Source organism: Rhinolophus hipposideros, assembly GCF_964194185.1.
Source record: "Rhinolophus hipposideros genome assembly, chromosome: 3".
In the NCBI taxonomy this organism is placed as follows: Eukaryota; Metazoa; Chordata; class Mammalia; order Chiroptera; family Rhinolophidae; genus Rhinolophus; species Rhinolophus hipposideros.
The window spans coordinates 46,085,095-46,106,720 of NC_138049.1; the positions used below are offsets into that span (position 1 = coordinate 46,085,095).

At 32.9% G+C, this 21,626-nt stretch overlaps 1 protein-coding gene across 8 annotated transcripts in view; it reads left to right on the forward strand.

Moving 5' to 3' along the window:
* The window catches only part of WASF1 (WASP family member 1), a 47,083-nt gene extending 26,018 nt beyond the window's left edge, over nt 1–21,065 (forward strand). For 4 of the 8 annotated variants that reach the window (XM_081038468.1, XM_081038466.1, XM_081038467.1 and 1 more), the window contains exons 2-9: nt 3,182–3,342; nt 7,880–8,014; nt 12,278–12,431; nt 13,517–13,661; nt 15,200–15,372; nt 17,206–17,385; nt 18,737–19,365; nt 20,199–21,065. In XM_081038468.1, the coding sequence (XP_080894594.1) occupies nt 3,210–3,342; nt 7,880–8,014; nt 12,278–12,431; nt 13,517–13,661; nt 15,200–15,372; nt 17,206–17,385; nt 18,737–19,365; nt 20,199–20,356 (1,707 nt within the window). In that variant the 5' untranslated portion in view covers nt 3,182–3,209 and the 3' untranslated portion in view covers nt 20,357–21,065. The remainder of the gene's footprint in view (nt 1–3,181; nt 3,343–7,879; nt 8,015–12,277; nt 12,432–13,516; nt 13,662–15,199; nt 15,373–17,205; nt 17,386–18,736; nt 19,366–20,198) is intronic. The other 4 variants (XM_081038471.1, XM_081038472.1, XM_081038470.1 and 1 more) reach the window with 3 other exon arrangements.
* The last annotated feature ends 561 nt before the right edge of the window (nt 21,066–21,626 follow it).

The window sequence follows — 21,626 nt, forward strand, 5'->3', positions numbered from 1 at the left end:
AATGATAAATGTACTTAAAACCATAGTCTCAAAATAATGTAAATCACATGGAGAAGTTGACAAATCTGTGATCATAGTGGGAGATCTACACACATATCTCTGGTAGAACCAGATGACAAAAAAATCAGTAAGTTTTTTTGGGCACAATTAGCAAATCCAACTCATGGACATATATAGAACACTGCAACCAACAACAACAAAATATACATTCTTTATGTGTAATTGACTATGCTGGGCAGTAAGATAAATATAAATACATTTTAAAGGATTGAAATTATGCAGTGTATTCTTTGACCACAATGCTATTAAGCTAGATATTACTTACAAAAAGATAGTTAGAAAATTTCCATATATTTGTTAATTAAAATAATATACTTCCAAATAATCCGTGAATCAAATAAAAATCACAATGCAACTTTGAATATATTTTGCAGTGAACAATAATAAAATGATATCAGAATATGAGGGACATAGTTAAGTATATGTTTAGAGTGAAATTTGTAGCTTTAAAAACAAATTTTAAAAAAATTTAAAATTTTTAAAAAGTTTAAAACCAAATTAAAAAGAACCCCAAGCTTTGGAAAAAAATTTATAGCTTTAAAATGCTTGAAATGAAGCTGAATATCAATAAGCTAAGCATCTATGTATATATTTTAATATAACAGCATATTAATCCTACAGAAGGCAGAAAAAAAGAAATAGTAAATCAGCAATAATGAAATAGCAAGCAAATATACAATAGTGAAATTCAATAAAGCCAAAAATTGGTTTTCTAAAAAGACTAATAAAATTGATACACTTTCTGATATAGAAAAGAAAATAGAAGATGCAAAATTAATTATTGTAATAAAATGAAAAAGAATATTTTATAATCTTATAGGCAAATTATAAGATTAATTTGATGTCAATAAATTTGAAATTTTAGATGAAGTGGATAAATTCCTAGAAAAAGCAACTTATCAAAATTCATAGAAGATATAGAGAATCTCAAAAATTCTATGACAATTAAAGAAAGAGAATCCATAATTTTGAACCTTCCCACAAAGAAAATTTGAGGCTAAATGGTTTCATAGGTAAACTGTACCAAACTTTTAAGAAAAAAATGCATATTTTATACTAATTCTTCAAAATAGTGAAACGGAATATATCCCAACTTGTTTTATTAGGCCAACACAACTTTAATACAAAGCAAACAAAAAGCCTCTCATGGACATTACATGAAAAGGAAGATAATGCACGTATTTCTCTTACGAATATAAATGCAAAAATTAACTAAGCATAATAACAAACCAAAACCAAATCTAGCAGTATATAAAAAAAGAAATCTCCCTATTTTGAGGTCAGCTGATTAGCAACCTTAATTTGTTTAAATCATTGAATTGTGCAATTTTGTGTACTTTTTTGTGTTTCATATGGTACAATTTTTAAAGGGTTTTAAAAATTAGAGAATGCTGAACAAACAGGTCAGAGGAGACAAATTTCATGCAAAAGTTTGTTTTTAAAGAATGTTGGTAAGTAACATTTTAGTGCAATTAGATTTATCTAAAACTTTTCATTTGATAGTCTTTAAAGCTCAGTAAGTAACAAATTACTTCCTTTAGTAAACATTGTTGCTAGTAGGAAAGTAGGCAGTCCTCACTTTGCATGAAAGTGTGGAACCAGAAAAAATGACCATACAAACTAAAACTGCAGACTATTTTGGTAATCAACAGGAAAAATTACAATTGTTCCATGATCTTTAAAAAAAATCATCAAAACATGAAAAACTCTCCTATGTCAGTTATAAATGTATAGAGGAATGAAAAAAATAGTAAAACATTAATTTAGTATTGCGTAATATAAAATGTTAGAAACAGAATTAAAGTCTTTTATTTCTTTGTAAAAACTTATCAAGAGTAGTTTGAACGTGCTTTGCCTTCTTGTATAACTTCTAATAGCACAGCTATCAGAGAGAGCATCTTTTCTGTACCATGGCAAATTGTCTTACTCCTTTCTACATTTTATTAGCTTTCAACATTTTATTCTTTGCACTTTTTAATGTGGTGAAATAGCTCTGAGTTCTTTTTAGTGTGAAGTTTTTTGCTGGCATCACTGCCTCTGGTACATCTTTTAGTCAGAGCCACTTTCCTCAATTACGTCAATAAGTTTGCCTTCACTAATTCCTTTGACTGCATATCTATAGTCTCTCAAACAGTGACAGTGGTAACATTCCCACAATCAGCTGTTGCTTCTGTTACTCCACTTACATTCAATTTGAATTTCACTATCATTTTTTTAGCATTATTATTTTTTGTTTCTTTGCTACACTTTTATCTTTGTTGACCAGTTCCCTTTTTCAATTACCCATTTTGTAAAATTTCACATGCATTTGTCACTGGAAGGTAAGAAGGTAACCCAGCTCTTTACTTTGCTGTCTATATGCAGATTTAATCACAGATAAAGAGTGACCAATCACCAACCTACTTCAAAAAAAAAGTGACGTGATTGGTCACTGATCATATCAACATAGTGATGTGTGAACTGAAGGGCTAGTAAAAAAGTTTGCATTTACGCAGTTACTGACAGTTAATATACTGTGGTGAGTGGAATTGGAACCATGTTGCTGGGGGTCTAGTGTTACTTAACTGATAGTTGAAATTTGTGCCTGTGGGAAGCCTGAGAAATGAGGACTAATTCAAAGAAGGTTGAACTCTTTGATCAATTAAATAAGATTTGGTTTGTTTCTATGAGATTGAGGATGTAGAAGGTATTTGAAATACTTGATGTCTGAGCTATTGAATGTCTGATACATTTTATGTAGAAATGTAAATTTGATATTATTCCTGCTGATTTAATCCTCTTAGGCACTTATTTAGAGAGCACCTTTCACACCAACTCTAGAATAAAACCCCTAGTTGTAGTAAGTAAAAACAGTGGTTTTAGGAGAATAATAGTGATGGTGATCATAAAATCACCATGAAGCAGCTGACGTTGAAAGTAAGGGTTTTGTTTTCAATGTTTTATATAATATTGACATTATAATAGTTGAAGATGAAAGAAGGTTAAATCAGTTTTGATTCATTTAGTCAGGTGATTCCATTTTCATTGTCTTATACTAGCAGATATTTTATATGTGAAAGGTAAGTTCTCACTGTGTTGGTTGAAATTGAATAATGTTAATTTATTGTTTGGTGTCCTGCAGGTGAACTGGCACAGAGGTTGAGCTCAAGATGCCATTAGTGAAAAGAAACATCGATCCGAGGCATTTGTGCCACACAGCCCTGCCTAGAGGCATCAAGAATGAACTGGAATGTGTGACCAATATTTCTTTGGCAAATATAATTAGACAACTAAGTAGCCTAAGTAAGTATTTTTATCTCAATTGAAATTATTACTCCCAAACCAGAATGTTATGCTTTAGAATGGTAAGACGATGTTCTTGGTTATTAATATGGGGGAAGGGGGATATTTGGTGAGAATACAAAATTATTCTGAAAAATGTCATTTTAAGTAAAATAAATTAATGAGTTTTAGAATCATTTCTTCTTCCTTTGCATGTTTCTTCTGGGAAAAGGGAATAAGGACAGAATCTTAGGAACAGAATTACATTGTGGATAAGAATTACTGAGATGGTTTTTAAAAGAAGATTTGATCTATGAGAGGTAGAGTCAGCGTTATACTTTTGCTTACTTGTTATCGTTATTTACCTTTTAGAGGCTTTATTTGTATTTTGGGACACTAGTATCTCTCCATACATTTTATTAGCCTAGGGAAATATTTTTATCAAATATCAAATACCTAAAAGTGAAAGGTGTGGGATAGTCACTCGTCAGGAAGAGGTTAGTCAAAGGAGTTGTCTGAAGGACATTAGGATATCAGTGAAGAGTCTGGTATACAGCCTGACGCGAAGCAGCAAGTAAACCTGGCCTCTGACAGACGAAAGGCAAGCAGGTTGGCCAGGTAATAAATAAAAGGCAATGGAAGGGGCATGTAGAGGAGGACGAGACAGGCCGTGTGTTCCCATTATGAAATTACAGAACAGAGCTGCTAAGTTAAGGAAGTAAATTTAGAATAATGGGAAATAATTTATTTAATGTTGAAAATTAAAAAAAAAAATCCAGTCTATTGAACTGAAGGATTATCTTTTTAATGAGACATTTATATTTCATTTTAAAGAGAAAACAAGGTGTCCTTGGCCTAGATATATTCTCTAAATCGTCTTAGGTTTATCTTCTCATCTATAGATTGTCCTTAAAAACAGGATTGACTCTTCTTTTCCTTTTAACTTTTGTCCTTTTATTTTTATAATTGAGTACTTCACAAGATAAAGAGAGAGGTTGTTAATCTAATTTGTTCCAAGTGAGAGCATTTGGACATACACTTATATATAGCTAGAGCAACATGAAAAGTTATATTTGAATGCTCGTGGTTAGAGCACTAAATTTCTACATGCTTGTGAAATAAGTTTAAGAATAAATTAAAAGGCATTTTATTTGAATTTAGGTGTATTCCATGTCCCTTTTGATGATTATCTTTTTCAGGTTAGTTATTGGCAATGAATGACTAACATATTATTGTTTACGTGTACTTCCTTGGGAAAATCTATATAGAATATAGACAAGTCAAAAGAAGAGTCCTAGATATTGTATTAACATGTGATTAATTATATCATTTAAAGATATTTGCTAACCTTATTTTTGTGGTCTAGCACTAATTGAATCTAACATAACATGACTTTATATAGAATTTACATGTAATACATATACCCAAGTACATCAGCATGTAAATATTAAAATGCGTGTGTTAAGGGTATAGAAATGACATTAATAAATTTAGTTAAAATATTTCTTAAAATTAATGAATTTTGAAAAAATATTGGCATCTTGATTTAGGTATATTCCCAATATATAATTGAGAACTAATAAAATAATTAAGGGTGTTAATTTGCAGTACTAACTCATTTCTTACATAACCTAAAGATGAAAAGTTAATGAATTTTCAAGCTGGTTATAGTCCAGATAAGCAATACCTATCAGCAAGCACATAGTCGTGTCATAATCAAACCCTGAAAATAAACTACATTGTAAAAATATAACTAAGTTAGGTTTTGGGTGCTTCAGATTTGGCATCAGACTATATAGGCATTTTGTAAAAAGTTTGTAGAGATTCAAAAACAAAGAGCAAGATGTAACAATAGTTTACCGCCTTGGAATTAAGTTCTCTGGCAGCTTTCCCACTTGACAGTGGAGAACCTGGAATTAAATTTAAAAGGCCCCTAGTTAGCCAGAATAAACAAACCCGTGCACTACAGATGCACATAAAATAGCCAGTTGATCCCTTTTTCAGAACCTGTTGACTTTTACTTTGATAATTCACACAGGTTTGATGATCTGGTTTCCAAATATTTATGCTTCAGAGCATTAAAGGGGAAGTATGAGGTAGACAATAGAAGCAGGCCTTACTGAAGCCAGCCAAAAAGAGGTAGTTTACAGCCCAGGAAGAATTTGTATAAAGGAAGCAACATAAACACTAGAAAGAGGCCATTTAATGTAAAAGAAAATATTCTTAGACTAGAAGCGTAAGACCCTAATTAATTTTTGTAATCAGTTCATGACTATAAATTCACAGGACATGGTTAAATTATCTTCAATTTTGTATTCTGCTTAAGACAAGGAAGCTTAGAATAGATTTTATATCCATTTCCATCAAAAATAGTCAAAATAATTAATGTATTAAATAATCTCTGAATTTGAAAATTTGGATCCAAAATGGTTCTAGGCAACTGAGATTTTCACTTTGGTACTATCATTAGCATCAAAAGTAGTAGAGAACACAGCAGTGGAAGCGGAAGAGGTCAGCTTGGCTTGGGGCTGAACTTCCTCCTAACCTCTTCTTCGCAGAATTGTACATCCATTTGTTTTTTATTTCATAGTAGAACATATTTCTGTTTTATAATACATAATTACTAAAAACTGAGAATTCACTTTATATAAGTTTCTTCTGCTATACCAAAATTCTTTCCTGTTTTAGTGGTGTCTTACTTTAACAACCATTGGAACTCTTAACCACCTGAGGAATCTTCTATCATTCTTTCTTCCCAAAGCCTTTCTCTTATTGAAAATTGTCAGTTCATGCTGCAAAGTTGAGCTGATAGAGCCTACTTCTTGTTCTCAAACATAGGAAATTAGACAGATATCAAGGTAGATTGATAGGATGGATAGATTGGCTCAATAAGACTAATTGGATGCATAGATAGACAATGGACAGATAGCAATATTTTGTTGTGGGATAAAGCTATGTGGTTGGTTCTTGTCCGAAAAGAACATACCCCATTTAGTTGAGTTAATACGATAAACACTGAAACCATTCTGAATAGTGTCATATACCGGCCTTTTCCTCCCCGTGGGGTGTTTCCCTTATCTGCCAGAGAAACTGTGTCTCTGGAAGTATCTCAACACCAGGTCACACCCAAAAGTTAGGTGCTTCTTTCTCTGAGCTGTGTGGCTCTTCATATTATAGTAAGAGCCACCTGTTGCTCTCCTACCCTGTGTCAGGTACTCTGCCGGGCCCTTTGTTCACTCTGTCTCCTTTTCTTATAACTTCTTAAAGCAGATATTTTTATCTCTATTTTATAGGTGAAGAAATTGATACCAAGGTCTCAAAGTAAATGGGGCAAAGATTTGGACTTATTTATTAAATTGCTTTTCATGTGTTTAAATGTCTGCTCAAAACTCGTCAAGGAAGAGACCTTCTTCTAATCATTTTATATTTCCAGAGTCTGGTACAATGTGTGATGCATAAGACAATTTTAGTCAGTTCTGTTTAAAAAAGTGAATGAATATATACAAAATATATACAAAATTATTCTTTTTCTCTTAAATTCTTTTTTTTTTTTTTAAATCTTCTAGGATAGGAATTTTATGTTTTACTATTTGGTGTATTTAGTAGGTACACCTACCTGGCACAGGGTGAGCCCTCAGTAAATTTTTGTTGGTTTAACTGATAATATATTGAAATGCTTTGAAAAAAAATGCAGTGTTATTCAAATATAAACTGGTAAGATTAATGAATTCATTTAATAAGTATTTAGCACTTCTCTGTCATAGGAACTATCTTGATAGAGCTTACTGTTGCTCTAGATTTAACCTAGATGGTATCCTTGGGTCTAAAATGTCTTAATTTATGAAGACCATTGATCTTTTTTTTAATTCAAAGATATAGATAGTAATTGACTTGTCTTTATGTTGTAAGTATTCCTTAGTTTATATGTTGTAAATGCAGTTGAATATTTTTTCACTGTAAGTCTTCTAAAACTCCTTTTAGAATAGGATTATTTTGGTTTAATCTTTTCAGTAATGAAAATTTACATGACTAGAGAAATACAATAATTTTAGATTTACGATTTTTTTTTTTTTAAGAAACTGGAAAAAGAGAGAATTAAAATATCTCGCATAAATTTTCAGAATCTGTTTTGGGCATACCTGAAACAAGTCATCTAGTAGGCTTATGAAGAATCTTGGATTTTGCCACTTGGCTTGAAATTCAGTTCTAGTGTAGAGTATTTATAAATGCTGATTTGGGATTAAAAGATGTATTATTTGTATGTACTTTCATATCATAATCTTCTCTAACCTTCAATAGGTAGATAAATGTAGATAAAGCTAGGTAACACAAGTTACCTAGCAGGATGTGGTAGAGCTAGTATTTAAAACCAGATTTCCCAGGGTTTGTGTTATTTTCTGACTCTGTCATAATTGGGTTACTTATGGCTAGAGTTTAAAGTTTAAATTAGTTTCAAAATATGGCAAATTCATCAGGCCAGCACTTTTAAATGTTAACTTGTTGGATATTTGTCTCTGATCACATTAAATTTTATGGTATATGTTTCATGTTTGCTTAGGTAAATATGCCGAAGATATATTTGGAGAATTATTCAATGAAGCACATAGTTTTTCCTTCAGAGTTAACTCATTACAAGAACGCGTGGACCGTTTATCTGTTAGTGTTACACAGCTTGACCCTAAAGAAGAAGAATGTGAGTTTATTCATATTATATTTTCTTTCAAATATGTATTTTAGGATAGATGAGATGAGCGAAATATTTAAGAACAATATTAAACACGAATTTATTACAAGTCTTTTCTACCTATGACTATTACAGCTACATACGTGTTCTAATAAATCAGTGTATTTTCTTTAAATGCCATTAGCATGATGCTTCTGGCTTTTCTTTACTCATTTTTTCTTTTTCACCTCTTCTTTCTGTATACTAAATGACTCTTAAGGTCTTGACATAAAAAATTTTTTATCCAGACTTTTCACCGTTCTCATTCTCTTTTCTCCCTTACAATTTACTTATATACTTTTGTCTTAGAAATAAACATTATTTGAAAATTACTTGAAATTCTTAGTAAATTAAAATTGATTCTGTAAGAATGTAATTTTTAAAATATGCTTTTGTGTGTGCATATTAAATTGCAAACATCTGATCTAGTTATTTGAATGTTACTTCCTACTTTAAATGAACATTTCAAAAAATTTGAAATTCTCATTATGTAGGGCAAAAATGTTTTATACTGAGTATTAAACAAGGGATATCAGGTTAAAAAAACAAACAACAAAAAAACCCACATTATAGGCTGAAATAATGGTAGAAACTTCAGTGGTAAAACAATATTCTATGCTTTGATAGATTTGATAGACTATATTGAATATTAATGTTTCTCAAACTCCTTTTTGTTTTTTTTAAACAAAAAGAAATGGAACTATTAAGTATATAATATTTACTCATCCTAGAGAATTATTTAATATGAATCTTTTATAACCCTTCAGAAAATATTTTTTGTTGAATAACGTTTGTAGTATAAATGCAAGTTATATAATAGATATAAACTTGAACAATAAGTATATTAAAGGTTATCACTTCAAAAAAGCAAAAAATAGAATATAATGATAGATGTCTTAGTGTTTGAACCAACTTCTTGTGACATAAACTAATTTAATGCCTAAATAAGGAAGAGGCAAATACTTAACTATGCTAAGCTTCTACTGCTCGCAAAGATAAAACCTCAGGTCTGGTTGTGAAAAAAAACAAACAGCACTTTCTAAAAAAACAGTTTTATTGAGATATATTTCATATACCCTACAATTAGCCCATCTAAAGTTAAATTGTACAATGCAGTGGATTTTAGCATATTCACGGAGTGCAACTATGACCACAATCAATTTCAGAACATTGCATTGTTGCAGAAGAAACCCTGTACCCATTAGCAGTCACTCTCCATCTCCCCTTTGCCTCAACTTCTAGCAATCACTAATCTACTTTCTGTCTCTATAGATTAGCCTGTTCTGGATATTTCATATGACTGGCTGGAATGATACAATATGTGGTCTTTTGTGGCTGGCTTCTTTCACTTAGCATAATGTTTTTAGTATTGGTTTATGTTGTACAATGTATTTGTATTTCTGTGATGACTTATGATGTTGAGCACCTTTTCATGACTTAGAAGTCATTTAGAGACAGGTCACCCAGTAGGAAGTGGTAGAGCTTGGATTTAAAACCAGAAATTAAATGATTTATCAGCAATTTGTGTATCTTATTTGGAAAAATGTCTTTTCAGATCCTTTTACCATTTTTAAATTGGGTTTTTTAAATTATTATTCTTGAGTTACCACAGTTCTCTATATATTCTGGTCTAAGTCCATTTTCAGATAATATGATTTGCAAATATTCTACTCTGTAGGTTTTTCTTGATGGTATCTTTTGAAGCGTGTACATGTACATTAATGATACTTCTTGAAATTCTTAAAATCATTATAAGTAATGAAAAAATATATTCTAGCCATACTTTCAAATACATCACTTACATCCAAAATTTCTTTTTTAAATAACTTAAACATTTAAGTTATAAATATGTGCCATCTAATCATACAGAAATACATAGGCAGTTCTTATAGTAACCGAAATAAAAATTAACATTTAGTTTCAAAATACTGTTAAATTTTAACAAATCTCTTAACATTCCCATTAAAATGAAAATACAAATGCCAGTAAATAACTTAAGATGTGTTTAAATGTTTTTTAAAAATCCTAGTATACTAACAACTATGAGAATTGTTTATAGTTCCCTTTAAAATTTGTAGAGCATTGGGTAAGAATTCAAAATCTAAAAGCTTGAACTGTTTAATTTGAAATTGTTTTGGGATGTTGGATACAAGGAATTTTCAAAGTTGTTTAACCCAAACTTTTATATTCAGTGAGAGTTCAAAAAAAATAACATTATGAATACAATACCAAATTATAGAGTGTAATGTCAATATTTTTGTTTTTTTAATTGCCATTTAATAGTAAGTAATGGTGAGAACTACCAATATAATTTAAAAAGTATGTAAACAAAGACCTGTACAATTATATTTAATTCAATTATGCTTATAAACATATTGTGCTAATTTACTGTCATATATAATACTGTTTAAATAATATCAAATGCCATTGTTGACAACTGGAATTGTCTTTGTCACAGTGGTCTGTTAACAAATAAGACAAGTAATGAGAGGAATTGAAGATAGAAAAGTGCTTATATTTTACATGGTTTTTACATCCTAAAAAAGTTTTGAGAGAATGAACAGTAGGTTCTATCTGGTTACGTACTAAGATTAGTAAGTGGGGTAGGAGAGTTGCAAGAATTGATCCATTTTGATGATAGTAAGCAGAGGCTACTTCTGACCGGAACCAGAGGAGCAGTGTGTGGGTCTTGTGGCAAAAGGAGCAACTTCAAAGTCAGATAGATCTGGGTTTTCTGTTCCGACTTTACTGCTTATTAACCATTTTATCTTGAGCCAGTTAAATAATATTGTCTAGGCTTGGTATTATGTTTAAAAGTGGAATAATAATTCCTATCACTGAATTATAAAGATTAACTAAAATAAAAACTAATGAAATCATATAGCACATATAGTATGTAACTCATTGAATATCTCTCATACTACTTTTTAGTGATAGTAAGAAAAAAACTTTGTCTTTGGATTTTATTTTGGTGTTTAAGTGTGGAATTCCCGGGAACGCAGCCATGGTGTGACCATTGCATTGGCAGCCTCACCTATTCCATAGATCCAAGCGTTTATCTTGAGTGAATTTTACTTGTGAGGATAGAGATACTATTCTAGGAAGAAGAAGAATTTAAGAATTGTTATTATTGTTTAGTACTGACCTTGCTATGGTATAAAACATTTATCTGTATACTTAAAGCCATATTAAATATGTAAGAAATCACCTAATTTTTAATTAAAGTTTATTGGGGTGACAACGGTTAGCCAAGTTACATAAGTTTCAAGTGTACAGTTCTGTAATCATCATCTATATATCACATTGTGTTCACCACCCAGAGTCAGTTCTCCTTCCATCACCACATATTTGATCCCGTTTACCCTTATCTATCACCCCTCTCCCCCCTTACCCTCTGGTAATCACTAAACTATTGTCTAAATCACCTAATTTTTTAATATCAGGAAACCACTCCAAACATTAAAAATGTAGTATTTTGGTATATTTCTTATGTCGTCATGCTGCATATTGCAAAAGAAAATGAGTAAATGAAGTTATTTTAAATCATCATATATGTGATGGGGCTCTGTTAGTTACTGGAGGTGCTAATAATGTACAAGAAGTCTGAGTCTTCAAGAGCTTGCAGCTAAGTAGTAATCCTTATGGTACAAGACAAAAGATAGTGAAATAAAGAAGAATATAGGTTGCCTAGTACTTGAAAATATTTTCTTTACTGTAAAGTTTATTTTAACTTTATAGTATATCTATAATATTAGTAGTAAATACAGCATAGAGGTCAACAGCGTGTTTAGCCCAGAATGTCACTGATAGTTAAGTAATTCCTTCAGTGTTTTTCGCATAAGCTAAATAAAAATAATGAAGGGCGATAAGGGAAAAGTGTATAGAAGACAGGAAGAAGAGGATGTAGGTTGGTGGGGGTTGGGGATGGCAAGTAAGAAAAAAGAAAAGATGTATTTGGTGGAAAATACAGATAGGTTTCAGGTGTCATTGGAGCTGTCTGATTCTTAGAAATCAAAGGCTGCATTAAAGTCCACCTGGTTGGGAAAATTAGGTATAAAATGCTATGCAATATAATGATAGAGTATTTAAAATATAGTTCCTGATTCATAAGCCACCACCGTCACAGCCTCCTGAGCAATGCTGACTTTTAAACAAATGTAGTGTTATGAATTTCTTCTTATATTAAATCATCTTAATAAAATAAATGAAATACATTTTTGATTTTTGTTTTAGTGTCTTTGCAAGATATAACAATGAGAAAAGCTTTCCGAAGTTCTACAATTCAAGATCAGCAGCTTTTCGACCGCAAGACTTTGCCTATTCCGTTGCAGGAGACATATGATGTTTGTGAACAGCCTCCACCTCTCAATATACTCACTCCGTATAGGTCAGTAGGCTAATAAGTAAGAAGGCTGGTTATTTATCTCACACTTCAAGTTCAAATAGATAACAGTCTACCTTAAAATGCTAAATCACCAAACATTCTTTATTTCACTGGGTTTTTGACCAACACGGACAACCCTTCTTATCCACAACCTTTAGAAAAACGTTTACTTTATCCACTAGGTGAGCTCCAAAAGCCCTGGAATACAAAAGACAAGGCTAATTCAAGGGAGTCATTTGGACAAGTGTTAATAAGAAAAGCCAATGGCAAACTTATTACTACAAAGAGCCAAGGAGTTGTTACTGTTTTTTAATTTAATTTCTAATCAGATGGAAAATAAAAAATAAAGAGCTCAAAATTCCACCACACTAACAAAGTAAATATTGCTTTTGGTTGTTTTATCTACTCTTAATCTGTATGTATTAAATTTACATAATGAATATGTAGTACCTGTTTTAAAATGATTTTTACCATATAAAATAAAATCTGGAATTATTCAGGCTTTTATGAAGTCCTTTCACATGATTTGTTAGATAGGTAATTTAAGATGCAGAACACATATCCTGAATAAAATGGTATTTAGTTAGTTATTTGAAACTATTAGTCAGTATGCAAGTCATTTAGATATAAGTAACTTATTATAAGAATGACTATTAGATGATATTTTGCGGGTTTGGTAGATGATAATAAGTAAATTAGAGTATTGGCAGAAACCTGGTACAATGTCTATATTCTAAATGATATTATTGTCCTTTCAGGCTTTTTACCTTAGCCAGAACCATTTGTAATTATTGGAATTTCTCAAAGCACTTTTAGAAACCTGGTATTCAGCAGAATGTAGGGATAAAAATTATCCAGCTGTATTTTAAATTATTAACACCAATTCTGAAAACATATAGTTTTCCATTTTCATTAGTTTACTGCCCAACTTGTGAGAAATGTTTTATTGGTTCAATATTCTAATTAATTTTGCCATAATTTTTGCACATGCTATATTTTATTAATGTAGAAAAACGTTTCAGTAAAACTTTCTATTCTGATGGCCTAAGTTTATTAATATGTATTTTAATTGATACTTTATATTTCAGAGATGATGGTAAAGAAGGTTTGAAGTTTTATACCAACCCTTCATATTTCTTTGATCTATGGAAAGAAAAAATGTTGCAAGATACAGAGGATAAGAGGAAGGAAAAGAGGAAGCAGAAGGTATTACAAGAGATTCAAAAAATTGAAGTTAGTTTTCACGTATTTGTTTTGTTGCATACATAGAACTTTATTAATCCTGTACTTTGACAATTTTATTTTATTGGGTCCATATAGTCAAATACTGAAGTCTTTATAATCACACAGAAAGATCACAGTCTAATTTGAGCAGATGAGCAATTAGATTATTATAATGTAGTGTGAGACGTGCCATAACAGAGGTGTGCTTGGATGGTGTGAATAGCACAAAATAGCATTTGTTTAGAGGACAGGGTTGGCAAACACTTGCAGCAAAGCTTACAATGTATCTTGAATAGCAGATAGGAACTAAGTGGACCAGGGAAGAGAAAGGCGTTCTGGTAAGAAGGAACAAAGGAATGTTGTGCAGATATTGGTAAAGCACATTAAGCTAATATTTTCTAACTGCAGAGCATATCCTACACATTTTGGAAAGGTTATTCTCAGTAAATTCCTGTTATCTGCTGTGTTGTTTATTTGCCACTTTCTGATAAAGTTCACTTGGAGCTACTTTATTCCACGGTAATGATAAATAGAAATATAGAAGGAGGAAGCAATGTTGGATTTGGGTAGAGTTATGAAGGAGGGAAAGTTGGTCTCCATCACCCCTCTGTTTCTCCTGTAGCTATCTCTACTTTCCCCCTTTCCCCATAATGCCCTTATTATCTTAATTAGACAGTATCCCAATGCTGTAGCTGGAGTTTGCAAACTGGCGACTTGGCAGCCCAAACTACCCCTGCAAGCAGTGTTTTGTTTCACAACCACAGTGGTCTTAAAATGTTTGAACTGGAATGCTTTAAATGGATATGCCTGTCTAATTCACAGCCTTCCTCATCTTATACCCTACTCTCTTCATTTATGAATGTCATCTGCTTGGCCTTTTGGGGCATTTCACTCTGTTGTACCTACTTGAGACCTTTCTATGCTTTCCCCCATGATTTAAGAATTGATCCATTTTTATTATAGACAATAGAGGCTATTTCTGACAGGAACCAGGGGAGTAGTGTGTGGTTTTGTGCAATACCACTATGTTTTATTTTTCAAATACTCTGTTTTCTGCTGAATGTCACAGTTATAATGGATTAATTAGACAAATGGATTTTTTTCTAATGTATTGGCTAGCTAATTGGTGACTTCCCAGATTACATAACCGTAGTAAATTTTTAGGTTTTGGTTCTAGGTAGACAGTGCCATTAATGGTAGAAATTTCACTCATAGCAAAAACTGAAAGATGTAGCAGAGTTGGTGAATCATTTTCCATCTGAAAGGACTTTCTGACCTCAAATTTTGTTACTTAGGCATACTATTTTTATCTGGTGCCTCAATTCCAATTAGAGATTAAAGAAACATGACAAGAAACTGGGATTACAAGCAAGCTAGCTAAGATTTAACTCTGAAAGTACAAATGAACTATGGCTGTGTTACTTTTATTATATTATGATTACATTGTCTCTTTCAATATTGATGTTTGAATTTTATCTCGATTGTTAATAACCTTTTAAAAACCTAGCACTTCAGCATTTGGCTTTGTTTCAATGCATCTGTTACAGCAGAAAAATCTAGATCGTCCTCATGAACCTGAAAAAGTGCCAAGAGCACCACATGACAGGCGGAGAGAATGGCAGAAGCTGGCCCAAGGTCCAGAGCTGGCTGAAGATGATGCTAATCTCTTACATAAGCATATTGAAGTTGCTAATGGCCCAGCCTCTCATTTTGAAACAAGGTCTCTTTTTCTTTTGTTTGTTTTTAAACAAAATTGATGATAAAATACTGGCTTTATTTCCAATATCTACGCCTGTAAGTGTTAGGTCCTGAACTGTTGAACCGGCACACCCTGTTGTGGGTATAGAGATGATTCTGCAACCTTGACCGTGATAAGCCTACTGAAGTCTAATGCTGGGCAGATCACTGTCCTTCCTGGACTTTGGTTCGGTTGTCTTTAGAAAGAGCTGGTTGGAACAGATGACCTTCAGATGATCTTTCCTATGCAGTCTCAACTCCCTCTCAGTATTTCAGGCAGTCTGCTAGAATCCCATTGTAGAGGAATGAGGTCCGGAATTTTTTTTTTTTTTGAAGTATTAGTGAATTATATATCACTATTATGTAAAATAGGAATTGATAAAGGATTATATTTTGTTCCTTTTTCTTTCCCTTTCTATGCCATATCTATAACTTCCTTTCTCTGCCACATCTCCCACCTCAGATATATCAAGACTTTGAAACAAAATTACTCATAACCTTTTGCAAAAATATAAATTAGGTCCTTTTCCTTTCTCAGTAGCTAGGGGCCCTATCTAAGTAACACGTTACCCTAACATCTCTCTGTGAAGAAATTTATTTTTGTATGGTTGATTGGTTATAGTTATTATATATATAATAGTTACTGAGTTTTGAATGGAAAAGATCTTAAGGTTTTCTTTTGAATAATACATGTAAAGTATTGGGACATAAATGTGAAATAGTTTGGCCTATTTTAGGAGTAATGTACATCTAAGACACTATATGCATTACTGAAAAAAAGAGACTGAAAATTGAGATTTTTTTTAAAAATGAATAATCTATAGGCAGACATTTATTTCTACTACTGTTAAGTAATTGAAGTATTTAGCTGACCCAGTAGTGTAAATATATTATTTCTAACTTGCTTTGTGCACATTTTTTAAATCCAACTTTGTCCCCAGCATGCAGTACAATCAGTAAATATTTATGTCTTCACATTCTCAAGGTACCTAAAATTTTGCTTTAAATCTGATCTTAAGTCCCATGTTGCTATATTACTCCACATACTATTTTCTGAGTACCCTAGCACCTTTGAAAACACCAAAAAGATAAAAAGGATGTAGTTAACCATCTCTGTGGTGCTGGCAAGCCTTTCGCCCTGGGTACAAGACGTGCTGTAATCTGGAATTGCTTTTTACTTTCAAGTACAAGCAGAAATGCCAGTAATAATAGCAGAGGAAAGGGTGAAGGGAATATGGACAAGCAGAACATAGGGGTGGTGCTGGTGGGGTTGTTTAAAGAAACTTGTTGGTATAATTGTCATAGGACTTCTAAAAGATTATTAAAATTATGGAAGAGTACCAAAAAAATGAAAGTCATATAGATTTAAGAAAGCGACGAGATATCTTGGTGGTAGAAAATTCCGGTTTTCATATTCTAGCTTTTTGTCATTGGCATCTTATTGTAAAGAAGATGAAACAGAGGAAGGTAGCTTTGAATGCAATTTACTAAAAGTTAATTCTTTTCTTGTTTATAAGATTATGTATGTAATACTTTTCATCCTCGTAAATTGAATTAGTATTATATTATAAAATAACAAAATAACTGAAGGTCATCATTAATGAACCTGAATCAGTAAGGAAAGTTTGCATTGTGAGCGGCATTTTTTGTTTTAAAAGCAGGATAAATGTAATAAATTCCTGACAGAGGTTTCTTAAAAGTGGTTAAAATATTGACATTCAAAGGATAAACTTTAACTCTCTCACTTTACTCCAGTAGAACACTTTACTCCACCAATAATTCAAGAAAACTATACTGATATTGTGTGTTTTTTTAGGCCTCAGACATATGTGGATCATATGGATGGATCTTACTCACTTTCTGCCTTGCCATTTAGTCAAATGAGTGAGCTTCTGACTAGAGCTGAGGAAAGGGTCTTAGTCAGACCACATGAACCACCTCCACCTCCACCAATGCACGGAGCAGGAGATGCAAAACCTATACCCACCTGTATCAGGTATGTTGGGCCAAGCACTTGATGCTTTATCTCAGGGGTTGGTAACCTTTTTCTTTAAAGGCGCAGATTGTATGTATTTTAGGCTTTGTGAGCATACATTTCTGCCACAACTACTTAATTTTGCCATTGTTGTGTGAAAGCAACCATGGACTATGTACATGATTAAATGAATATATTTCTGTTGAAACAAAACTTCATTTACAAAAACAGGGAGTGGGTCAGATGTGGGCATGGGAGGTAATTTTCCAGCCTCTGATAAGAGCTGACACATTTTCTTGGTGAAATTTAACTAAGGAGAGTTTAAAGATTAAAGTGTGTTTCATTTTATTATAGCTTTGTTATGAGGCTGGGCATAGCAGGTCCTTGAATAGTGGTGTTTTGTTCAGTGTCGTTTCATGTTGATGAGATGCTGTAGGAACTTAACTCTTGTTTGTATCAATTAGCCTTTGGTAACATTGGTTTCATTGTACATCGTTTCACTTAAAGTTAGAACTATTGACAGTTTTAAGAGAAGACTTGTTGTATATTAATACAAAGTAAGAATTTTTATGTGGTAAGAGACTAAAAAATGGGAACCAAAGGTATGCTTATAAGTGTTAATTTGATATTAGGGGAAATACTCTAAAAATTTGAGAGAGAATAGCCTCATAATTTTTAGGAAAGCTATTTTGAAGTTTAATTTTGTCCATTGATACTGAAATTATAAAATTTGAGAGAGAATAGGGTCATAATTTTCAGTAAAGCTATTTTGAAGTTTAATTTTGTCCATTGATACCCAAAATATAAATGTTTAAAGAGAAATAGAGATCAGCTTTACAATTTTCAGTTAAAAATATCAGCCTTCTGTCTCTGATTTATTTGATGTTTCATCCTCAGGAAGGAAGAGCGCTGTAAATTTCCTTTTGTGGTTTGTGATTAGTTGTCATTGATTTGACTGAAATGACATATGATGACTCTTCATATAATATAGCATTATAAATACAGCATTGTGTTGGCCACAGGTATTGCTACAAATTCTGTAATATGATAAATGTTGAGCCATTACAAAGAATCATATCACTGTGTAAAATTGAGCATTTTACTTATCAAAATAAGCATAAAATGCTTGAGTGGATATGAAAGTTGCATGAGGGGATGAGACCATTTAGAATTTTACAAATCAAAGTACCACTTGTTCATTTTCTTGGTGTACTTTTAGTTATTTCATTCTAAATACTGGTGAAAAAAAATTTAATTTCTATAGGAACATGTTAATACATCTGCCTTGATATAATTACTGATAGTCGTTTATATTTTGTGTGCTTAATCTTTTCTCTTTTAATAACTTGCTAGGATTTCTGTATCATTTCAGTTCTGCTACAGGTTTGATAGAAAATCGCCCTCAGTCACCAGCTGCAGGCAGGACACCGGTGTTTGTGAGCCCCACTCCCCCACCTCCTCCACCACCTCTTCCATCTGCTTTGTCAACTTCTTCCTTAAGAGCTTCAATGACGTCAACTCCTCCCCCACCAGTGCCTCCCCCACCTCCACCTCCAGCCACTGCTTTGCAAGCTCCAGCAGTACCACCGCCTCCGGCTCCTCTTCAGATTGCCCCTGGAGTTCTCCACCCGGCTCCCCCTCCCATCGCACCTCCTCTAGTACAGCCCTCTCCACCCATAGCTAGAGCTGCCCCCGTCTGTGAGACTGTACCCGTTCATCCGCTCCCGCAAGGTGAAGTCCAGGGGCTGCCTCCACCCCCACCACCGCCTCCTTTGCCTCCACCTGGCATCCGACCGTCGTCACCTGTCACAGTTGCAGCTCTTGCTCATCCTCCCTCTGGGCTACATCCAACTCCATCTACTGCCCCAGGTCCTCATGTTCCATTAATGCCTCCATCTCCCCCATCACAAGTTATACCTGCTTCTGAGCCAAAGCGCCATCCATCAACCCTACCTGTAATCAGTGACGCCAGGAGTGTACTTCTGGAAGCAATACGAAAAGGTAATTTTCTCAGGGCCACTAAAAGCATTCTATTGTAGCATTAGGAACTTTCTAAATATTTGAAACAATAATATTTTCCTCACAACATTTTAAAAGATCATGTTCTTACACAGATGGTCTTTAGAAAATAAAGCTATGTTCGACTTATGTTTTAAATCATTTTCAAGAAAATGTATGACATTATTACAGAAAATTAGTTAAAACACTTTATATTATGTTTAATATGTATGTTAACTCCTTAAAAAACCATATTTTCTTCAAAGTTAAGGCTGTCCATTTGGTGTCTCAATGACACTTGCTCTACCAGATGCCTTTAAAAGATTGTTTCCTCCTTTAGTAATAAAACAAAAACAAAACAAAACTTGACAGCCAATACTTCCTAAGAACTTACTATATGCAAGGCACTAACAAGATAGAATGAATAAGAAGAGTGCTTTTTCCTCAAGTACTGGGGAAAATAAAGCCACAGCAAATATACTCAACAATGTTTATTTTATTTGATAATAATAGAGGTAACAGAAGAGAAGTATCATCTGGTTAACATTTTAGGATCTGGTGAGTAGGAAGGCACAATAGATCATAATGGTTTAATAAACTGTAGATGTCCACTGGGGTGTCTGGTAAGTTTCACCAACTAATACCACAGGTGATAAAGTAATGAAGAAATTAACGTCTCTCTAAATATGATTCCTTCACATTCTTTTTAATACATCTTGCTTTTTATTTTTCTATTAGTATTTCTTATGTATATTTGATTTTACTCCAGAAAGATTAATAATATCTACTACTTGATATGTTGGTTTACAATGAATGGTTTGAATTTACTATATCAGGTATTCAGCTACGAAAAGTAGAAGAGCAGCGTGAACAGGAAGCTAAACATGAACGCATTGAAAATGATGTTGCCACCATCCTGTCCCGCCGTATCGCTGTGGAATATAGTGATTCAGAAGATGATTCAGAATTTGATGAAGTAGATTGGCTGGAATGAGAAATGCATTGATAAATATTACAAAACTGAATGCAAATGTCCTTTGTGGTGCTTGTTCTTTGAAAATGTTTGGTCATTCCAGTGTTTTGCTTTCTTTTCCTTAAGATAAATAATCCTTTTTCCTCCATAATTTTTGATTTCTAAGAAAACTATTAGCATACATTTCAAACTAACTGTTTTACAGTGGCTTATCTTTTTTATTTTTCCCTGAAAAGACATAATTTGGTCAAATAAACCACTAAGTATTAAGCATGGACAGCCGTTGTTAGAATAGCAGATTCTGTTTTTTGATATATCTTAATTGTGCACTTTGTGAATTTTAATTTAAAGAAAGCAACTAAGATTGAACTCTTGAGGGCAGCTGTATCTATTAATGAGCCTTATTCCATTTCTTGATGTTTTAAAAGAAGAAACACTGCCTTGATTATATGAATACACTCAGAAAGTACATTTAGCTTGTAGTATTGAATTCTCTTAAAGGAATGCTTGAATTTTTTTTAATTATTGTTTTATTGTTTTTAAATATTTGCCTTATTTGAATGTTTAGCAGTACCCCCTTCCCTCTTATATATTGTGTGGTATGATTTTGCTTGCCTATAAGAATTTAAAAGATTTCCATGTGAAATACTCTGACATAAACATACATGTAACTTACATAACTGTTAAGAATAACAGTCTGATTTAATAAACAGTTCATTTTAAAAGTTAATGGGTGTTGTTCTTTGAATAAAACTTTCTGAAAGTTAATCAACAGTTTACTTAATACATAGATAGTAAACAAAGATTTTTAAAACCCCTTATGCTGTGTGATTTCCTCTTAATTGTACAAATTCATATTGTCCAGTGTGTAGGATAACTTTTATATCACTTTTTTAAAAGATTTTATTGGGGAAGGGGAACAGGACTTTATTGGGGAACAGTGTGTACTTCCAGGCCTTTTTTCCGAGTCAAGTTGTTGTCCTTTCAATCTTAGTTGTGGAGGGTGCCGTGCAGCTTCAAGTTATTGTCCTTTCAGTCTTAGTTGTGGAGGGCGCAGCTCAGCTCCAGGTCCAGTTGCCTTTGTTAGTTGCAGGGGGTGCAGCCCATCATCCCTTGATGATCGAACCGGCAACCTTGTGGTTGAGAGGATGCGCCCCAACCAACTGAGCCGTCAGGGAGCTCAGCGGCAGCTCAGCTCAAGGTGCAGCTCAGCTCAAGGTGCTGTGTTCAATCTTAGTAGCAGGGGGCGCTGACCACCATTCCTTGCGGGACGCGGGGTGTTGAACCGGCA